The sequence below is a fragment of the Nannospalax galili genome, unplaced genomic scaffold, assembly GCF_000622305.1.
Source record: "Nannospalax galili isolate Female #2095 unplaced genomic scaffold, S.galili_v1.0 scaffold1255, whole genome shotgun sequence".
NCBI classification, from domain to species: Eukaryota; Metazoa; Chordata; class Mammalia; order Rodentia; family Spalacidae; genus Nannospalax; species Nannospalax galili.
The window spans coordinates 2,141,919-2,164,934 of NW_008336359.1; the positions used below are offsets into that span (position 1 = coordinate 2,141,919).

Here is a 23,016-nt window from a genome sequence, read left to right on the forward strand (position 1 = left end):
TATGTAGACCAGGTTGGCCTTGAACTCACAGAGATCCACCTGCCTCTGCTTCCCAAGTGCTGGGATTAAAGGTGTGGGCCACCATGCCTGGCCCTATTTTTATTTTTTATGTGTATGAGTATATTTCCTGCATATGTGCAAGTGCATCTGTGTTGTGCAATGCCCATAGAGGTCAGAAAGTGTCCGATCCCCTGGAACTGGAGTTACAGATGGATATTTGCTGCCATGTCGGTGCTGGGAATCAAACCTAGGACCTCTGCAAGAGCAGTCATTGCTCTTAAGCACTGAGCCATCTCTCCAGCACCCTGCTCTCCTTTTTGTGTGGTGTTGGGAAGTAAACCCAGGGACTCAGACGTGCTAGGCATATGCTCTGTTACTGGCTAGATCCTCAGCCCTCTTTTTGCTTTTTATTTTTAGACAGGGTTTTACTAGATTGAACTTACTTTGTATCCTAGGTGAGCCCTGAACTTGTAGTCCTCCTGCATTAGTCTCTTAAGCATATCATCTGGGATTACTGGCCTGTACCACCAGGCTCAGGTTTCTTTTTGAGACAAGATCTCACCCTGTAGCCCAGACTTGCCTGGAATTCATTATGTAGCCCAGGTTAGCCTTGAATAGCCCAGGTAGCCTTGGGAAATCTTCTGCCTTTGCCTGGTCTGAGCCACCATGTCTGGCTTGGATTTGCACTTTAATTATGACATTTTTGAAGCATGAAGAGTCCTAATTCTTACTTGCTCTACATCTTTGAAGTTTGAAAGTTGGATATTCTGGCTCATACCTGTAATGGTAGCACTTGAGAGGCAGAGGCAGGAGAATTTCTGTGAGTTCAAGGCCAGCTTGGGCTATGTGGTGAATTCCAGGCCAGTCCTAGCAACAGTATTCTACCCTGTATTGAAAAACAGAAAATAACAAAAAGATTGACATTCCCAAGTCTTAACCCAACACTGATTCTTTCCCCTTTGGCAGACACTGTTCTTGAGGTTTGGCTGGCTGCCAGGAAGGTGAAGCTGATGTTTCAGATTGAGGCTGGCAGGACTCTAGCACACAGTTCATTCATTCAACCACAGATTTTTATTTAAAACGAAACAACCCCCCCCCAGACCCCACTTAATCCTATTTATTGAGGCAGTATCATTGATCTATCAAATACAACTCTACTTTTTTTTAGACCTGTAACTTTAAAAAAATTTTTTAATTTTTTGGGATTTTTGAGACAGTCTCCCTGTAGCCCCAGCTGGCCTTGAACTCCCTATGTAGACCAGGCTGACCTTGAACTCACAGAGATCCACCTGTCTCTGCCTCTTGAGTGCTGGGATTATAGGTGTGTACAACCACACCTGGCTTGCTATAACAATTTTTAAAAACTTTTTATTTTATGTGCATGAGTGTTATTCCTGCATGTATGCAGGTACACCTGTGTTGTGTAATGCCCGTAGAAGCCAGAAGAGGGCATTGAATCCCCGAGAATGGGCGTTATGGATGGTTGTTAGTTGCCATGGATTCTGGGATTTGAACCCAGGTCCTCTGCATGAGCAGCTAGTGCCCTTAATCACTGAGCCGTCTCTCCCATCCCTGTGTAACAAAAAATTTAAAGACAATTAATCAGGGTACATATTAAGTAGTTTTCTGCTGCCATTTTAAAAACTTGAGATAATTACTATTTAGGCCTCCATTGTTTCTTTGGGGTTTTAAGGAAAGTTTGGAGCATCAAAATCTTGAGAGGCTGACTTAGTCAGCAAAAGCCTTATTTGAACAACATCCTTAGTTCTACAGTTTCTCTGTCCCTACTGCACCTTCCTTCCAGCCTTCTTTGTCCCCCACAGTTGGAAGAAGCTGTACATGCTGTGAACACTGGGAATTTCTTGCTTGTTGAGGTAAAAGAGGGCAAGGACTGGGATGGAAGTGATGTGGATGCTGGGAGCTTTTTTCCCACCACAAGTCCTGTCTGTTCTTTAAAGCCCGAGGCTTTCCTTTTCTGCCCTCTGATCACAGAAGAACATGCCTGAAAAGGAAACAACCATTTAAAGAGCCAGAACAGTTCCTTAAAACAGTGCCTTCATTTGGCCAAACTGGCAGCTAGTGATAATTTTTTTTTTAACATAAGCTTTTTATTTGAGAACAGTTTAGAATTACAGGATTATTGTGAAGAGACTAGAGATACCCAGTTGAACTCATTGCTAATGTTTTACATAAATGTGAGATGCTGTCACAGTTAATGAACCAATCACCACCATTGTTAAGTCAACATTATTTACCCAAAGTACTTTATTCAGAGTTGTGTAGTTTTGCCTCATGCTTCAATTTGACATCCCACCCAGATACCACATCACATTTCATAGTCATGTATCCTTTGGAGGTTTTTGGTTGTGACAGTTTCTCAAGTTTTCCTTGTTTTTGATCACCTTGACAGTTTTGACGTGTACTGGTGAGGTATTTCATAGACTGTATCAGTAGATATTTGATGCTTTTCTTGTGGTTAGATTGGAGTAATGTGTTTAGGAGAAGAAAATCACAGTGGTCAACTGTTAGCCTGGATCACCTGACCTGATGTGGTGTTTGGGCACTTTTCCTCTTGTGCTTGCTCTTTTCTTTTCCCTTCCCTTACTGTAAGGTGCTCTTTAAGCTCACTCTCAGCTCCCCCTCCTGGCAGCTCCCATTTTTCTTGAGGTTTGGCACTAGATCATCAAAGACTCGAGAGTGACACCTGCTGGTAAATTGAAGTGCCACTGTTCACAGATCCAAAAGGAAGGGAAGTCTCCAGCAGGCCAGGAGGACCTTCAAATAAAGTCTGGGTAGGAATTTGAGTAGGAAAGTGCTTGAGAAAGCAGGCAGAAATTTAAGTTTCTTCAAAATTTTTTTTTTTTGGTCTTTTTGAGACAGGGTCTCCCCGTAGCCCCAGCTGGCCCAAGTGCTGGGATTAAAGGCATGCGCCACCACTCCTGGCTCTTCAAAAGTTCTTGATACTTAAGAGAGATTTACTTTAGGAGAGCATGTTTAATCCCAGAGCTCAGGAGACAGAGGCCAATATGGTCCACATAATGAGTTCCAAGCCAGCTGGGGCTACAGGGAGAATCTATCTCTCTCTCTCTCTCTCTCTCTCTCTCTCTCTCTCAGGCTTATTAGAGCCATGTACTGTACAGTTAACTCATTTGAGACTTACAATTCAAAAGCTTTTAATGTATCCAGATTTGTGGAACAATCAAAATCAATTTTAGAAACTTTTCACCGTCCCAGAAGGAAACCTCAGACTCCTTAGCTGTCACTGTCTTGTCTTCTCTAGCTCTTGGCAACAACCTTTGTCTTTATAGACTTTTTGCTTCTTTGACTCACTCAGTATGTTTTCAAGGTACATCCACATTGTAGTATTAGCTAGTACTACATTATATTCCTTCTTATTGTTAAATAATATTCCATTATATGAGCAGATCATATTTTGTCTGTGTTTACCCTTGAATGGAATTTCAGCAGTTTTCCTGTTAGCTGTTATGAATAGTACGGCTGTGTGTAGCTCTTCCTGTGGCCAGATGCTGTTGTATTTCTTGGGAGTAGATCTAGGAGTATAATTACTGAATTATATGCTCCTCTGTATTTAGCCGTTTGAAATACTGGCATGCTATTTTCAAAGTGGTGACATCATTTGACAACCCCACATGTTGTATGTGTGAGTTCCAGTTTCTCCATATATTCACCAACAATGATTATTACCTATCTTTTTTTGTAGCCGTCCTAGTGGGTATGACGTGATATTACACTGTGGTTTTAATTTGCATTTGCCTGATGAGTGATGAGAACATCCTTTGATGTTCTTTTCAGATAGTTACATGTCTTGCTGGAGAAATATCTGTTCAGATTCTTCTCCCATTTAAAAGTTGGGCTGCCTTTTATTTATTGTATAGTCATGTTTATGGAGAGGAGCTGTAGAATCTATTTAAATAAGCTGGAAATTTTTGGGGAATGGGGATCCCTCCTCCCCCCCATCTTAGGTCAGTTCTGGGTAAAATATTTTAGAATTACTGTGCCTTCTCATTTGATAGCTTAGGTTAGGAGTGTAGAGATAAAAATCCCTACCTTAAAAGAACTGGAGATAAGCAGGGCATGGTGGCACACACCTTTAATCCCAGCACTTGGGAGGCAGAGGCAGGCAGATCTTTGTGAGGTTGAGGCCGGCCTGGTCTACATAGTGAGTTCCAGGACAGCTGGGACTACAAGGAGACCCTGTCTCAAAAAAAAGACCAAAAAAAAAAAAAAAAAAAGAGAACTGGAGCTATAGTTCAGCGAGAGTGTTTGAGTTTTACCCCCAGACTTGTGGGAAAGAAGTCTCCACTTTGATGGGGTTCATTGAAGCAATGGGAAGTTGTAGGTGAACAGCCAGTTAGACTGTGACTCTGAGAAATAAAATTTACACATAAAATAAAAATAGCAAATAAAATATTAAAAAGTTCCAGTTTCTGTTTTTATTCAACTTTTAAATTTAGTTCGGCTTTCTATGTGTATGAGTGTTGTGTCTGCATGTGTAGTGCCCTGTGTTGTGCAGTGCCCTCGAAGGACAGAAGAGGGTGTCAGATCCCCTAGAACTGAAGTTATGGATGGTTGTTAGCTACCATGTGGGTGCTAGGATTTGATTCCAGATCCTCTGCAAGAGCAGCCAGTACTCTTAACCACTGAGCCCTCTCTCCAGCCCCGGAAGGTTCCAATTTCTGTACACCTTCATCAACATTTGTTATTTGTTTATTTACATATTCATAGGGTGCCAAGAATCAAATTTAGGAAGCCTCATTATGCTAGGCAAGTGCTCTACTTATTTTTGTGAGACAGGGTAGCCAAGGCTGGACTCAAATTCACTATGTAGCTGAGGATTACCTTGAACTTCTGATCTTCCTGCCTATAGTTCCTGAGTGCTGGGATCATAGGTGTGCACCACCCTGCCTTGTATATGCTGGGAATTGAACTCAGGCCTCATGCATGCTAAGCAAGCATTCTACCAACTAAGCCACATTCCCTGGCCTGTTTTTTTTTTGTTTTTGTTTTTATTTATTTTTTAAATTATTAAAATCATTTTTGTTTTTTATGTATATGAGTGTATTGCTTGCATGTATGTAAGTACTCCTGTGTTGTGCAGTGCCCAAGGAGGTCAGAAGAGGGTGTTGGATCTCCTGGAATTGGAATTACAGACAGTTGTTAGTTGCCATGTGGGTGCTGAGAACAGAACCCAGGTCTTCTGCAAGAGCAGTCAGTGCTCTTAACTGCTGAGCCAACTCTCTAACCCCTGTTTTTGTTTTTAAATTGAGGAGGCAGAGGTAGGCAAATCTCTGTAAATTCAAGGCCATCCTGGTCTACATAGCAAGTTCTAGGCCAGCCAAGGTTTTGTAGTGAGATCCTGTCTCAACAAAAAAAAGTTGTGGCTATCCTAGTGGGTATGAAATAGTGTCTCCTTGTTATTTTGTTGTTGGTTTTCATTTTTTGAAACAGTCTTGTTATGTGGCCAACGCTGGATAATGTAGCCCAGGATGGCCTCAAATTCATGATCCTGCTCCTTTAGCCTCCTAAATGATGGGATTCTAGGTGTATACCACCATGTCCAATTTCATTATAGCTTTGATAATTCTTTCCCTAAGAATGGTGTTACATATCTTCATGTGCTTATTGGCTGTTTGGAGATCTTGGGAGAAATCGCTGACAGATGGTTTGCTTCACCACTGAGCTTCATTCCCATCCTTATTGCTCATTTTTAAAAAAAGTTTGAAAACGAATATTTATTTTTATTATATGTATTTGTTGTTCTTGGTGCTGTGCTACATGAGGGCATTTTTATACAGGTGTATATGGTAAGTTGAGCACGTTCATTCCCCCACTCCCTCCCATTAGTCCTGTTTGTTCCCAGACAGTTTCATTTGTACTTTCATGTCATTCACACACATGATTTTATGTATGTATATAATCTAGGGGCCACATATGAGATAAAAACATCTGACATTTGTCTCTCTGAGACTGGCTCAGTTCACTTAATATGATTATCACCAGTTGCTTCCATTTTCTTGTAAACAATGTGACTCCATGGCTGGAAAAAATTTCCATTGTGTATTTACACCACATTTTCTTTATTCATTTCTTCCTTGTGGCTCCATAACTTAGCTATTGTGACTAGAGCTCCAGTAAACACTCATGGGCAAGTATCTGTGTAAGTTGACTTGGAATCCTTCAGGTAACTACCCAGGAGTGATGTAACAGGGTTATATAGAAGATCAGTTTTTAGTTTTTTTGAGGAAACTGCACACTGATTTCCATAGTGCTCAAGGGCGTCTACATTCCTACCATCAGTATATAAGTGTTCCCTCTTGTCCACACCTTCACCAACATTTGCTGTTATTTGTCAGAATTCAAATATTTTAAAATAATGTGTAGCAGGTACTCTTTCCCAATGGTAACATTAAGGAAGAAGACCTTTTAATCATGTACTTAAGCAAGCCACCAAGGAAATAAGATTAAATCTCAAAGATGCCTAGGTAGGCAGGTAGTTAGATTGTTCAACAGTATTGGCTGAAAGAACTAGGACAGAGAAGTTTGATTAAGAGAATTAAAGAAAGGTCCAAACTAAGTGTAATCTGAAAGAAAAAGACTGACTGGTCAGAGATAGCCTTCAGCTGTGTGAGTCTGCTTGTTTCCTTACTTCTTTATTTACCAGGTTCTCACACCCTCTGAACTGGGAGCAGAATTTTAAGCCATTTGAACAAATATTTGTGTGCTTGATAATGTCTGCCTTCATTCTATTTTGTGTGTGTGTGTGTGTTTGTGCATGCACCTGTGCATATGTAGGTGCATGTATGCATATGTTCATATGGAGGTTAGAGGATAATCTTGGGTGTTGTTCCTCAGGCATGCCTACCTTTTTTTTTTTTTTTTTTTGAGCTAGGGTCTTTCACTGGCCAGGAGCTTGGTGAGTAGGCCAGGCTGGCTGTCCAGCAGCCCCAGGGATCTGCCAATCTCTGCCTCCTCAGCACTGGGATTACAGGTGGACACCACCACACCCAGCTTTTATTTTAAACATGGGTTTTGGGACTTGAGCTCACATCATTGTGCCTATATGGCAAGCACTTTTCTGACTGAGCTGTCTCCTGCCTGTGCCTTGTTAGACTATCTTTCTCATCTTCCACCTCTCTCCTTATATCTATGCATCAGACAATGTAAGGGTAATTCAGTTGTATTTACCAAATAAATGTTGACTTTCCTATATTTCAGGGACTACACTATAATGTTTTATTCCATATTTTATGAAAGTGACCAGGGTAGTTATGATTTTCTGCAACTGTGTTTTCCAAAAATCTTTGTATTGGTAATGGCAAAAAGATATAACCAATTAAGAACTACTGTTCTTGGGATAGGTTGAAACTCAGTTGGCTGGCATGCACAAAGCCCTGGGTTTGAACTCTATTGTGTCACAAAATGGTGTGGTAGCATACACCTGTAATCCCTGTACTGAGGTGGTAGAGGCAGGAGAATCGGAAGTTCAAAGTCATCCTCAGTTACATAGTTTGAGGCTGGCCTGGGCTGTATGAGAGCCTGCCTCAAAGACACAGTGCACACACACGCACACACAAAAAACAACTCACAACAACAAAAACCCCACCACTCAGGACAGTCAGGATTATTCATGAGCCTAGTAGATTTATTTTGAACTATCTCAATTGCTCTGCTGTTTTTCTCTTGTTTTTTTATAGCCACTTCCTGAGAAGTTTGTAGTGAAAGGTGTCGTGGATCGTTTTTCAGAAGAGTTTGTGGAGACCAGAAGAAAAGCTTTGGATAAATTCCTAAAGAGAATTACAGATCATCCTGTGCTGTCTTTCAATGAACACTTTAATGTCTTTCTTACTGCTAAGGTATAGACAGAATTTTGTATATTTCTTCTCTCAAATTATTCTTAGGGCTCTTTTCTTAAAAATTGTTTTGGTCTCTCATAAGCCACTTGGAGAAATGGCCTTCTGTGGTACGTATCATAAAGTTGCTTGAGCTTTCTGGTGCCCATTGCATTGACATGGTTTTTGTGTTAGAAAGCAACCCCACTGCTTGAAATAGCAATAGAAGTCAGTATTTGTGCTTGCCAAAAGCAGACGTAAGTGTTTTCTTCAACACTTCTTGGCCGTATTATTGGGCTAAGGCTCACCAGCAATGGCCACAAAGGGGAAAAAATATTGAATGTTTGATAGGTGTATTCTTCAGGGTTGGAGGTGGCTCAGCAGGAAAAGCACTTTGCATGAAACCTAATGACCTGAGTTCACTCCCAGAGCCCACATAGAGATGGAAAGAGAGAACCAACTTTACAGAGTAGTCTTCTGACGTCCATACACATACCATAGCATGTACACACCCAGGTACGCATGTACTCCCCAACCCCCATCACACATACAATACTAATAATAAAGTTAAAAAAAAAAAAAAAGAGTACTCTCCATAAGTACCCTGTAAGTAACTGTAGCTCATTTTTCAGGCAACTGAAGTTCAGAGAGATTATACCGGTTCAGGGGGTGTCTCTAGGATTTGAAATAGGGTCTTATGGCTCCTGAGGCCTCACTTTCCATGTGTATTACAAGGCTTGCCTGCAGCTCTGTTCCTATCAGGTGTGTTTTCCAAGCATTTGCCAGAAAAATATTTGGCTTCCACCGAGTTGCCAGAGACTGTATACTGAAGTTGCTTTTCACTGGCTTGTACTTCACTGTCTGGTGGTAGAACTGACCTGAAACCCGAGGTGCTCTCCTCTCACTGTGCAGGAATGGGGTCACACACCCAGACTCTCTCACAACTTTCTTCCAGCCCACATGTCTGGTTTCAGATTCCTGTAGTCAGGCCATATATAATATGTTCCATTGACTGGGGTATTGAAGTCCAGGTTCTGTCCATTTTTCTTTGTTAAAATTGAAAAAAAAAAAAGGAGACATGTACAGGTAACAGCAGCTGATATTTAAGGCTTCAGGGAGGATTTCAAAACCACCTGACAAAGTCCTTTAGTTTTTTTTTTTGAAACCTCAGTTGACCTTGGCGACATCCTATTCACTGTCTCCCCCTACAGGCTGAATAGTTATAAGTGTTTCTCAGTGTACTGATTCTTGAGGGTAAATCTTTCAAATTGTATTCTTTTTTCCCCAAAGTACAAGCCACTTTCTCAAGTTGCAGATCCTTTGTCCAGAAGGCCCTCAGGCTGTCTTCTTTATTGGGTGAAGTTGGTGGGGCATGTTGTGGCTTCTACCCTTGGTTCTTAGGACTCTGCATGAATAAGTGAGAAATAAGCGAATAGAGGATTAGAGGAGGGAAGGAGGGAGATGGATTAAGATTTGGGGCAAAGTTTTTAAAAATGTGTAAGGCCTTTAGCATCCCCATCAAATTCCAATTCCATGCAAATGAATGCAGGAGAACTGCCTTTAAATAGGACAGATTCTAGTTGGGGATGGTGGTACATACCTCTAATCCCAATTTAAGAGGTAGAGGCAGGAGGATCAGGAACATAGTGAATTGAAGGCCAGCCTGGGCTACATTGGTCCCTGTCTCAAAAAACAGAAAGCAAAGGAAAGAAGAAAAAAAAATGATCAAATTGTAGCCCCAGTTTAGTATCTCACTTGCCAAACTAAATGCACTGAGCAGCCTATTCTCTCTCTCTCTCTCTCTCTCTCTCTCTCTCTCTCTCTCTCTCTCTCTCTCTCTTTTGTCTCTTTGTAGCCTCAGCTGGCCTGAAAATTGCTATGTAGACCAGATTGGCCTTGAACTCACAGAGATCTGCCTGCCTCTGCCTGCCTAGTGCTGGGACTGAAGGTGTGTGCTACCACACCCAGCTTCTATCTTCTTTTAAAAGTGTTTTTCAACTATGGTTAAATACATGCGATGAAAAACTTAACATTTTAATCATTTCTAAGTGTACAGACCAATAGTGTTAAGTCTATTCACACCTTTGTGTAACCAGTCTCCAGAACTTTTCCACCTTGCAATTCTGAAACTCTGTATTCATTAGGCAACAGCTCCATTCTGCCCTCCCCCCGTCCCCCACCACTCTAGTTTTTTCCTTTAACATATGGTTCTGTGAATTTTTCCTTGGGGAGATGTGAACAAACATCTATTCCCACCCCCGTAGGACACCATTGACAGACCAAAGTAGTGATTCCACTAGAGCCCAGCTTGGCAAGCCAATCAGTTTATTGGGTTTTACTTACAGATCATGGGTGAGGAGTTACTTATAGGAGTATGTGACCCTAAAATAGCCACACCATGGAAAAGTCTCACCCTAGTCACCAGGGATGATGACTTTCCCATAGTTGCATAGATGGAGTCTTCCTCTCTGTTAATCACCTTCCATATTGTATTTACTCTCGCCTAGACCTTTAAGTCACACATGTAGTTGGGAGGGAGGTGTGGGAAAGAGTGATGGTGTTTTCAGGCATGTGTAAAGAGCTCTGTCATCCATCAGTTATTCATTGTCTACCAGGTCAGGTCATAAAAAAGCCATAGCCTTGCTCTGTAGCCCCCTCTAGAGTACTGGGAATTAGCATTCTGTTTGTACGGTGCAAGCCATAGCAACAGACACCTGTATCTTCTAGATACCATTTTTGAAGGCACTATTAGGTGACATAGGACAATCTAAAGATACAGCTTAGGAATAGGAACAGGCTTGTTTCCCTGGTAGGCTAATAAGTTCTTGTTTTTAAAATTTGTATTATGGGAACTGGAGAGATGGCTCAACAGTTAATCTGGCTGCTCTCATAAGTGGAGGCCAGAAGAGGGCCTCAGGTCTTCTGGAGCTGGAGTTATGGCCAGTTGTTAGTGGTTGTTAGCTGCCCTGTGGGTGCTGGGAACCGAAGTTGGGTCTTCTGTAAGAACAAACAGTGCTCTTAACCGCTTAGCTGCCTTTCCAGCCCCTGGTGTTGTTTTGATACAGGGTTTTACTTTTTAAAAAATATTTAATTTATTTTTTATTTTATGTGTATGAGTATATTGCCTGCTTTGTATGTAAGTACACCTGTGTCATGCAGTACCCAAGGAAGTCAGAAGAGGGTGTTGGGTCTGTAACTCCCCTGGAGCTGGAGTTACAGATGGTTGTTAGCCACCATGTGGGTGCTGGGAATTGAACCTGGGTGCTCAGCAAGAGCTGTAGTGTTCTTAACCGCTGAGCCATCTCTCCAGTCCCAAGACAGGGCTTTACTCTTTAGCCCAGGCTCGCCTAAGCTTCTGATCCTTCTTCCTCAGCCTCCCAAGTACTGGAATTATAGGCATGGTTCACTTTACTCAGCTCTAGTATCTTTTTAAATTTGGATATGATGGGTTTGCCTTGACCCACAGAAAATTCAGGATTAAAAGTTTTGTTTATAGTGTCAATCATTTGCCTGCGTTTTCTAGCAGTGGTTTGGTTCCTGTTTCCTCTCAACTCTCTAACCCTCCACCAAATGAGTTAATGGAATCTCAGCTCTTTAATTTGTCCTAAAGACAGCACAGAGTATTTTTGCCAGATATTTAAAAATTACATGAGAAATAATGTTGTGTTTCAAGGACAGAGAGTAGTTTTGACTAGAGTGTTTGGAGTCCAGCTTTGTTGACAGGGATCTGGAGATAAGAGTGTGGAATGTGAGTCTGGGGGTCTGTTGTATAGCATTATCCTCCAAGCATAAAGGTTGTCGTCTTCATCAGAACAGCTCTGACTACTTGCAAGAGACCCTCAAGATTTGGCCTGTTGACTGACTATTGATGTTTCCTCATAGAAGGAGAGGTGTGTGTTTGGGGGTCATTGGACTTTCGCCTGATCTCGGTCACCCCCTCCTGCACCTTCTGGCTAGCTGTGTATAATTCTGCCCTAATTGCACATTGCCTCATGTTCTTGGGAGGTGTGGAGTGTATAGACTGTATAAGATTAACTGAAGTGGCGGGGGGGGGCTCCGGCTCTGGAGCTCTAAGGAAGTCATTTATGCAATAATGAGACTTTCTGGTGGGGCTTTGGGGTCACTCACTCTACTGTGATAACCCCTCACCCATATTCTATAAGTAAGCCCAATAAACTCATTAGCTTCTCAAGTTGGATTTTGGTGGTATGTTGGTGCCCTGTAAATGGGGATAGACATTTGTTTATGTCTCCACAAGGTATCAGTTCCAGCAACAGGGTTGTGATGCCAGGCAGGGACAGAATGTGTCTGTGACCCCACATAACCCCTTGCTTTCTCAATCTTCCATTTCCAACAAGACATTGCCTTTAGGAGCCAGTTTACTCAGCTCTGGCAGTACAGGTGATCAAGTGCTTTGTTGGCCACAGGACCTGAATGCCTATAAGAAGCAGGGGATAGCGTTGCTGACCAGAGTGGGCGAGTCAGTCAAGCATGTCACCGGAGGCTACAAGCTGAGGAGTCGGCCTCTGGAGTTTGCAGCCATAGGTGAATACTTAGACACTTTTGCACTCAAACTGGGAACCATTGATCGTATAGCCCAGCGGATCATCAAAGAAGAAATAGGTGAGCTCGATGTTGACACTGATGATGCTTGGGGTGGCAGGAGTGATATTCTTATGTGCCAGACTAAATCAAACTGCAATGACAGAACCAGGCCATATTCTTGCAAACAGTTAATACAAAGAAGGGGAGGAGCTGGTTGTGGCTAGGATGTAACTTTGTACCCTGTCCTTTGTTCTGCACTCTGTGTAGAGTTTGTTTTTCCCATGCCTTCTATACACAGGAGCAATGATTACAAAAATAAACTTAGGAACCTTTCTGGCAGAGAGATGGTTCAAAAGAAGAGTGTGGTGATGAGTGTTTCCCAAGGCCTTTGAACTTGAAATCCCCCACCCTGGCCTGCTTTATTTCATTTCCCACTCCTGAGCTGTAGGTTGCTTAGGCCTGAGTCTGTCCTTCTTTGAGGTTACCACCACTGCCTGTCCACTCATCTCTTCCTCTGATATGCCATATCCCAGAAATAGTGGGGTCTTTTGTCTAGGCCAGACACACCTGATCATGCCAATAAGTCACACAGGGCTCTTCAGCCACTGTGGTCCCTGTAATTAAACAATGACAACTACACCTACATTGTTACAATGACAGGAGTCCTGGTGACAAATGATGGGCCATATTTATTTACCTTGTAGGTATGAAGAAATCAACATTTTTTCTTTATTCCTTGCAACTGTGGATAGAACCATTGAGTGAGTCAGTGAGAGAATTAGTCTGCCTCTGTAAGACCACATCTCTTTCAGCAAAGTGTTCTGTATAATTCCATGTTTTTTCCATTGTGACTGTTTTTTTTTTTTCTTAAAAGACCCCCTGAACCTATACTAAAGTCTGCCCCCATTGCCTGATAAAATGCTGCTTTTGTAATATGGTAGTTATTATTGAAGATGTTTGCTGAACTTAGCTCTTAAACTATTTTTCCCCAGCATTTTGGTCCCCATTATCCAGAGGCCTGGATGTTCTGATGTTACTGATAACTTACATTAGCTTTTAGAAGTTTTAAAAAGTTCGTTCCGTTGTGAGCCTGAGCCTTTAATGGCTGTGCCAGCTCTCCAGCTGGGTGTGGTGCTGCATGCCTTTAACCCCAGCACTTGGGAGGCAGAGGCGGGTGGATCTTTGTGAGTTCAAGGCCAGCCTGGTCTACATAGTAAGTTCCAGGACAGCTGGGGCTACGAGGAGACCCTGTCTCAAAAAGACAAAAAAAAAAAAGAAAAAAAAAAAGTTCGTTCAGAACAGTATTATTCTTAAAGGAGAGATGCCCAGGAGAGGGAATGGCCATGGCAGTGCATCTTGTGGAGAGCTCCTGGTCATGGTGATTCCTGAGTTGGTCAGCTAGCTATTAATTGGCTTTTCTTCCTCTTTAGAGTACCTTGTAGAACTGAGAGAGTATGGGCCTGTGTACTCCACATGGAGCGCCTTAGAAGGTGAGCTGGCTGAGCCCCTGGAGGGGGTGTCAGCTTGCATCGGGAACTGCTCTACAGCCTTGGAAGAACTGACAGACGACATGACAGAAGATTTTCTACCTGTGCTTAGGGAATACATTTTATATTCTGACTCCATGAAGGTAAGCTGGTTTGCTTCTTGGGTACTTAGATATTTTCTTTTTAACTGTCATCATCCAAAAACAATGAATTATTGCCAGCTTGCATGTAGTACACTTTCCTTCTTTCTAGGTGGGCAGAATCAGACATGTGGACTCATATTGTGGACATACAAAGAGGACATATGGTGAACCAAGGATGTGAATTAAGTGGGGAAAAAGATTGGAGGAAAAGTTTTTTGATTTATTTATTTAACTTTATGTGTATATGTGTGTGCCTGAGTGTATGTATGTGCACCACATGCATGCAAGCATTTCTGAGTTGCCATGTGGGTGCTGGGAACCAAACTGGGTCCCCTGGAAGAGCAGCAAGTACTCTTAACTGCTGAACCATCTCTCTGGCCCTGGAAGAATTTTTTTTTTATTAATATTCTCATACCAAAGAGATGTAATAAGCACTAAACAAGACCGGGGTTGCTAAAGTAAAGGGATGGTTAGATAATGAGCTCTTGGAAATTAAAACATTTGTTAAATAAAATTGGTGAAGTTGGAAAACAAGATTGAAGAAATCCTGGAAAGGGGCTGGAGTGATGGCTCAGCACTTTAAGAGAGAGTACTCCTCTTGCAGAGGACCCAGATTTGGTTCCCAGCACCCAGTTGGTGGCTAGCAACTGTCCTCAACTCTAGGACACCCGACAATCTCTTCTGGCTTCCATGGACATTGCACACACAGGTACACTTACATACATGAGGCAAAACACTCATAAAATAAAAATAAAGAAAAGTTTAAAAGAATAATGAAATTAAAAATAAAGAAATCTAGGAAAGTTAGACCAAAAAAAGTAGTTGGGGAGTAAAAAGTATGAAAGAAAGATCATGGACAAAGGAGATTGAGCTCAAAGGCTCAGCATCAGGCTCAGAATTCCTGGTTGAGAGAACCTGAGGACAGGAAACTATGAAAGAGATAATAAAAGAAAACTCCTAAAACTGAAGAGACAAGAGCTGAAGAGACAAGTCTTCAGATTAAAAAGAATGTGCTAATTGCCCGCAAATGAATGAAAGGAGAACCAGTCCAAAGCATGATTGTGGAACCTAAAGGGAGAGAGAGGAGATTCATAAACAATATCGGGATAAGAATGCCTTTGGTCTAGCAGCAATGAATGAGAAAAACTAAGCTAGCTATGAAGACAAAAGATTGCTATCTCCAACTCTCTAGCATAAGGGTGGAAATATGGAATAAAATGCTTTAATTCTCATGCCAGGAGCTCTCCCAGCCTTCACAGAGACTGGCTGAGAACACAGCTTCAGGGGGCTCCTATGATAGTGGCACCAGGCAGAAAAGGATCTGTCTTGGCCTGACAGCATGAAAAGATACAGGGCTCCATGTTGAACAGGCCACCCCCAAGCAGCCCCATCCTGCTTCCAAAGGAGACCTCAATTTTTGTGGGGGCAGGTCTTGGGTATCACAAATGAATGATTTGTATGGGCTGGTCTGAATCTAGCAAGAAACCTGACAATGTTGGACTGTAAAAAAATAGAAAACCACTGGGCTGGAGAGATGGTTCAGTGGTTAAGAGTACTCATGGTTCTTGCAGAGAACCCAGGTTTGATGCCCTCTTCTGGTCTCTTTGGCATTGCATGCATGTGGCACACTTACATATATGCAGGCAGAACACTCATAAATTAAAAATAGAAAACCGAGAAAGAAAATCCTAGAACTATAAAAGGTTTCCACAGCTTGAATGGGGGAGTTTAAAAAAGAATTGACTAGTTATAAGAACTTTTTAAAAACACTGTATCATCGTCATCATCTTGGTGTTTTGGAGTAGGATCTTATGTAACCTAGGTTAGCCTCAAATTTGCTAAGTAGTCAAGGATAGTCTTGAACTCTTGATCCTTCTGCCCAAGCACAAATATATATGGAGTATTAACTAATTGAGATTACAGGTAAGCACCACCATGCCTGGCTCAGAGGTGCGCTTGGTTGGTAATTATTAGAATTGAGGCTGAAAATCAAAACTTCTTGTTACAAATGTGCAGCTCATTCGCACATGTTATATTGCCTTAATTTCTTTTCAGTTGTGTGGCTGAAGTAAGTACAGGAAGGCATCCCCAGTTGCTTAAATGAACCAAGGTATTTCACTTTGCTTGTGAAGTTAACAGTGGTTGCTTTTGTGAACAAAAAGTAAGCTTTTACAATTCTTGGAGTGCCCCTGGATTTCTCTCTCCCACTCTCTCTCTGTGCCTCTCTCTGTTTTTGTTTTGGGGATTTTTTTTTTTTTTTTAGACAGGGTCTCCCTGTAGCCCCAGTGGCATGGAATTCTCTATGTAGACCAGGCTGGCCTTGACCTTACAGAGATCTCCCTGCCTTTGCCTCCCATGTGCTGGGATTAAAGGTATGTACCACCACATTGGATTTATCTTGTATGCATATTCTTCATGTGGATGCTCCCTGACTTTGTTTAAAGTGAAAATCCAGTGCACGTGGCAGTTTTAAGATATTATAGTACAAATCGCTCTGTTCTTGCATGTGACAAATACGTTAGTTCTCAATATGTGTTTGTGCTTAGATCAGGATTTTAAATTGTTGTTAAGGATTTATCTTGCAACTTTTTTTGGTCTTTTTTGAGACAGTCTTCCTATAGCCCCAGCTGGCCTGGAACTAGGTATGTAGACCAGGCTGGCCTTGAACTCACAGAGATCCACCATGCGAGACATTACCTGGCATCTTAATTAAAATATGACTATACTGTGCGACATAGGTTTGTGTGAGCAGCTGAAGTCATACATCAAAGAAACATTTGTTTGCTCTCTTTCTTCACCCCACATGTGAGGCATGTGTAATGGGGCAGGAATGGGATTGTCTACAATCCCATTGTCTACACAATGGGATTGTGTTCTTGGCAAGGGCAGGGTAAAGAGGAAGTGCTGACTGGCAGTCTTTGAAACCTGAGCTCTGGCCGAGGGCCAACTGAGGTAAGCCCAGTGAGTAAGAAAAAAGGTCATCTGCTGCCCCTCTTGGCACCAGAAAGACACCTCAGCATACTGCTCTGGGACATGCAGGGGTAATTTGACAACAAAGCCAGAACTGCACAAAAGAGTGTTAGGGCCTGGGCTAAAGACTTGGAGGCAGTGATGGGCGTCTTCAGTGGCTCTCTTGTCTTTGAATACTGTTGCTCTTTAAGAATTCTTTACTTGCTGGGTGTGGTGGTGCACGCCTTTGATCCCAGCAGAGGCAGGCAGATCTTTGTGAGTTCAAGGCCAGCCTGGTCTACATAGTGAGTTCCAGGACAGCTGGGGCTACAGAGAGACTCTGTCTCAAAAAGACCAAAAAAAAAAAAAAAAAAAGTTTTACTGTGTTTTATTTTCCCAAGAGATTGTATAATTTTTTTCCGGTAGTTTAGATATGTGAGAGAGGCTTTGCTATTTGTCAGGAAAACTAAAATTGGAAGAGAGAACTTGTTGCAGGTCTGGATGTGACCTTTTATTCACACCTCCTGGATGGCCTCAGAACTGACAAGGTTCTGCTGGTTTTGCTTTAGTGGTAGTTTCTGGTTCAGGCTTTGGGGAACCAAAGTCTTTGTCTTTGTCATTTAGTCAGCAGCTTTTGCCTTTGAGATTAATAGTAGGTAAGTATAGGTTTACCTGTGAATGGAGAAAATGTTTGGGCTTCTTGAAGTCCTCTCCTAATTTGGATTCCTCTGAATTTGAAAGGGCCTTTCAGATCATCTCATCTAATTAGTTCAGTTTATAGGTGAAGAAACCAAGCCCTGTAGGTAAACTTTTCTCGGTGTGGTTACAGACAATACTCCCCAGTGACTAGTCACCTAAGAGCTATGTGTTGGCTACTTGCCAAAAGGAAAACTAGGTAACCTCTAGGTTTGCAAGACTAGCCCTCTGATTGTATCTTAAGGACAGTTGTGGCTAGGTATGTTGTGTTATCTGTAGAGTTGGAGAACAGAACATAGAAAAAGTGAGGTCATTATCAGACCACATATATTTAGATTTTCAGGCAGTGTACATGGAGACCAGCTAGCACTAACTACAAAGATGGCGAAAGCATGTTGGAATGATAAGAAGACAGAGTCCAGAGCTTGAGAGGGAAGAGTACTTGAGACATTCTGTAAACATGTACTCGTGAGCCCTTGTATGGGATTTCACAGCCTATAGGTGGTGTGCACGTGCAAGTATAATCCAGACAGTGATGGGCTGAGAGAAACCTTTGAACTGGTCCCTTAACAAATTTCTTAGAGGGCCGTTTAAGTATTGGGTCAAAAGGCCAACAGGTAGAGGAACCTTATTTAAGAAAGTTAAGACAGGACTATCTTTAATTTTTTTTTTGATTTATTTTTATTTTATGTGTATGAGTGTTATGTAAGTGTACCCAGGCAGTGCTTGTGGCTCAGTAGATAAAGTGTGTCTTGGCAAGTGTAAAGACATGAGTTGGGACTCCCAGAACTCACATAAAAGCTGGATGGGTGTGGTGGCCCACTTGTGTTTCCAGTGCTTCTAAGGTGAAGATAGGATCCCCAAAGCAAACTGGCTAGCTAGACCTTGCCTCAATGAATTAGCATGGAGGAGAGCAATTGAGGAAGACTCCCAGTGTCAACTATACACATGCAAACATGCATACATACCATACACATACATGCAAAAAGTGGGGCGGTGGGCTGGAGAGATGGCTGAGCAGTTAAACAAGTCTGGTTCCTTGCAGATTAGAAAACCCAGTGTGAGTAGAAGTTGTGAGCAAGGGAGCACATGGCCAGAGGTAAAGTCAAAGAGAGAGAGGGCCCAGGGCAGTTAGCAGTAACTTAAAGACCATGGTTGGTAAGAGTCTGGATTCTATTCCAAGAAACAGAAGGAAAGCTGTTCTAGTTTATTTCTGTTGCTGAGATAAAACACTTTGGTGTACCCTTCCAGGTCACAGTCCACAGTTGGGGGAAGTCAGGGCAGGAACTCAAGCAGAAACCTAAAGCAGAAACCAGGGAGCAGCACTGCTTGATGGTTCACTCTTAAGCTCATGCTTAGCTAGCTTTCTTGTTCAGCCCAGGACCATCTGCTGAGGATATAGCACTGCCCACAGTGGGCTGGGCCCTCATATCAATTAAGATAGTCAAGACCATTCCTCACGAACATGTCCACAGACCAACCTGACAAAGACTATTACTCACTTGAGACTCTTTCAGGTGATTCTAGACTGTGTCAAGTTGACAGTTAAGGCTGACTAGGACAGAAGCCATTCAGTTCTATGCAGGGAAATGGCAAGATGTGATTTACAGGAGAGGACTGGTGCTCTAGCCCTGAGACTGGACTGTGTAATGTGAGAGTAGAGGAGAGTGACCTCAGGAGCCCAGGACAGGGAGCCAGGGGAATGCAGCTTAGACTATGGGTGGAAAGGTGGTGAGTGATGTGGAACACATTTTTGATGAGGGCCACGTGTGCTTACTGCTGTAGTAATGTGCGGTAAGAAACGAAGGAACTGAGGTTTGGGGCTCCAGCAGCTCAGTGGATAGTGTACTGTTTATTGGGACAAGGTCATCAAGGGAGAAACAGGTTGGGAGTTATCTTGAGTTTAAAAAAAAATGCCCATTAATCATCAAAATGGAGACATCATGGCAGTCAGTTGAGTTTTAGTTCAGTGTGGGAATGGAAATTTGGAAGTCATTTGTATGTGTTCACGGTTAAGTATGTAAGACTGAGGAAGACCAGTTGGGGAGTAGACCAGGTGAGTAGAGAGTTAGCCCTGTGGCAAAAGTCTTGATTAAGAGGAAGAAGTAGCAGATGACTGAGGGTGGGGGTGGGGGAGAAAAAGTAGCGGATAGGTTCAGTGAAGCCAAGAGAGGCGCTCTGAGGAGAAAGGACATGAGTAACAGTGGCCACTGGATTCATCAGTACAGCAGTTGGTGATGGTGATTAGAAGTGTGAGATAGAGACAATTTCTACCAAATTCCAAGGTGGTTCTTTTCAAATGTCACCCAGTTTCTCCAGTTTGCCTGCCTTTCCTCTAAGGGACCACAAAGAGGAGCAAGTGAGTCAAATCATGTGCACATGGCCAATTTTGCTTTAAATTGGCTTTTATTCTAGTGTGTTTCAAAAGCTGAAATGAAGATTTTTTTTTCCCCTAGAAGATTGTTTTTTTCCAGAAAAAAACTCTTTCCTAAAAAAAAGTGATTGTAGATTGAAGGGCTGATTCTTGCAACTTGTCACAGGTGTGGTGGCACACAACTGTAATCTCAGCACTTAGAAGGTTGAGGCAAGATTGTGAATTTGAAGTAAACTTGGTCTATGTAGCTAAGAGGGTAAAGTGTTTGCTGTAAAAGCATGAGATATCTAGGGTTTGGATCACCGGTACCACATAAAAAGCCAGGTATAGTGGTGTGTACCTGCATTCCTCACACCGGGAGGTGGAGCAGGATGGTTCCTGGGGCTCAGTGGCCAGTCAGTCTGGTCAGTCAGTGTGCTTGCTCCAGGTTTATGGAGAGATCTTGTCTCAAACATAACATGGAGAGCAATAGAGGATGACACCCAGCATTGATCTCTGGCTTCCATGTGTGTGTGTATGGGTGAGCACACTCCTACACACATGCCACCCCCCCCAAACATGATTTCTGGCGAGTGAAAATATGAAGAAGAGTCCCTTGATAAAAGGACCTAGTATAGTCTCTTCTAGAGAATTTTCCCCAAGACCTTTAGGTGCAAAGAGCAAGGGTCGCCAAATATTTAGGAGAAAGTTATAATATGAATAGCAAAGTAAAGACAAGAAAAAACATAGTGAATGGAATATTGGAAGGAAAGAGAACTCCCAGAAAAAAAATTAATATTTTCATAAAAAGAAGTAGTCACAGTTGTAAAGCTTTTTAAATTTTTTATTTTGGTCTTTTTTTAAACAGGGTCTCCCTGTAGCCCCTGCTGTCCTGGAACTCACTATGTAGACTAGGCTGGCCTTGAACTCAGAGAGATCTGTCTGCCTCTGCCTCCCGAGTGCTGGGATTAAAGGCATGTGCCACCATGTCTGGCTAAAGCCTTTTTTTTTTTTTTATTCTAAAAGGACTGTCAGAAATTTAAACCATGTAGGGATGAAAGAAAAAATCAGTAGAAGAGTTAACTGAAAAAGTTAAGGAAATCACATATAAAGTAAATGAAAAGCGATGTTGAATTGGAATGAATATCAGAGAGGTATTCCAGAGATCCAGCATCTGAATAATAGGTAGAAGGGGGCAGAGAGAAAGGGGAAACATCAAAGAAGCCGCAAGGACTGGAAATGAAGTCATATAATGTTGTGGGTTGTGCTCAGAGATGAGGTTCTTTTGGCCTTTCTGCCCTTTCTCTCATTTACACTCTTGATTCCCCAATTTTTTCTGTAGTAGATCTTTTTTTTTGAGGGAGTGTCTGCTGTTCATTTTCCCAGTTCTATGCTGGGTTACTATCTGGGAGTCCCTTTGGCCACCCTGGCCAACAACTCAAAAGAAGGTATTGCCTGTCTGGCATTGTTGCTTGTTATGTAGCCTTTGGCTATACATATGGACTCTCATGAAATTATATTGGCCCCTTTAATCTTTGGTTATGCTTTTCTTTTGGGTGTTTAAGGCCATACAGTTGGTCCAGATAAACTGATCTAGTTTTACTCTTAAGGTTGTTTGAAGATCTGTTCCTCAGGGGTCACATGGGCTTGGGAGGAGCCCCTGGCTCCTTTCTTTTACCAGCTCTGCCTATGTGAAGATAAGTCAAAGGTCCTGCTTGACCATTGTAGCGAGGTCTCTCCCTCCCCTCGTGGGTCGTTGGCCACCAGTCCACGAGGACAAAGGGAGCAGAAGCCACAAACGGGGTCAGGACGGCCAGTGAGCACTGATGGAAAAAAGCCCTTCCGGGGAGGCAGATTCAGTGATATGGCTCCAGATTCAGTGATCCAGCTCCGTTTATTCAGTAGGGGTTGGGGAAAATATAGTGTGGAGGCAGCAGCCAAAGCCTCAGCTGATAGGTGCTCATAGTATGCTTTTTTTATGTGTGACAAGGGGAATCCTATCATCCAACTATAGGGCAGTGCCTAATTATCATATAGAAAAAAATCTGGGGGTAGTTTTATTGCAGGTAACTATGCCAAAGGTCATGTTCCAAATAAGGTCAGGCATCTGTGCTTGGTGGCACTTTCCAGGTAAGTCAGGCAGAGAGCAGGAGGCCCCCACTGAGAAAGGGAGTCCTTCCATACAGTGCTGAGCCCCTTAGAGCTATCCAGACATGGAAGACTACAACCTTAGCAGCAGGGTCCCCCAACAGACCATGGTTGACTTTGCTTGGAAGCATGGAGGAAATGATTTTTCTGTGTTGATCCTCCTCTTTATAGACTGGACACTGGTTCAAGTCCATCTGGTGGGGTCTCCTGGGTCGCCTTGATCAAGGGGACAGGTGACCCACCACCATTATAGGACATTTTGAGAGATGCTCATAGTCCCCTGGAACTAGTCAACCTAGGAGGGCAAGGAGCAATAAGTGTCCTTTATGTCCCTCTGACCAAATTATTATAGGTCTCAAAGTATGTCTGTTAAACACCCAAGAAGGTTAGTTCCACTAGTCTGGTATTTTTAATTACTGTGTGTCATGTAGATAAATCTTGGGCAAAGACCAGTTGTTCTCAGATAAACCTTAGCTAGACATATATTTCTTGATCTGCTATGTATAATTTGTCAGTAGGTTGTAGGAGTAATATGGTTCCCTCTGGTTTTCAAAACTAGCTAGACATTGTTTATCTCTCATATTATCTCACCGCTCCATCATGGTTTTCCCACTTAAGGTGCTCTCATTTCCCCCCTTTCTCCCTTACTAATACCCTTCTCCTATGGTCCTACCTCCCTTGAGCTCCTTCTTTCCCTTTATCCCCTACATTCCTCATATACCCTTCTCTCCCCCATCCTTTAAACTAACCCAATTTTTATCCATATCTCCCTTATTAAAACCTGTTTCCTACTGTTCTCTTTCAGATTCTTTCTTTACGTTTACCTCCCTGGTTCCTTACCCTTG

At 42.4% G+C, this 23,016-nt stretch overlaps 1 protein-coding gene across 1 annotated transcript in view; it reads left to right on the forward strand.

Moving 5' to 3' along the window:
• Positions 1–23,016, forward strand: part of Snx30 (sorting nexin family member 30) — a 129,956-nt gene that overhangs the window by 75,526 nt on the left and 31,414 nt on the right. The window contains exons 3-5 of the mRNA XM_008831146.3: positions 7,716–7,874; positions 12,278–12,473; positions 13,826–14,025. Of these exons, the coding sequence (XP_008829368.1) occupies positions 7,716–7,874; positions 12,278–12,473; positions 13,826–14,025 (555 nt within the window). The remainder of the gene's footprint in view (positions 1–7,715; positions 7,875–12,277; positions 12,474–13,825; positions 14,026–23,016) is intronic.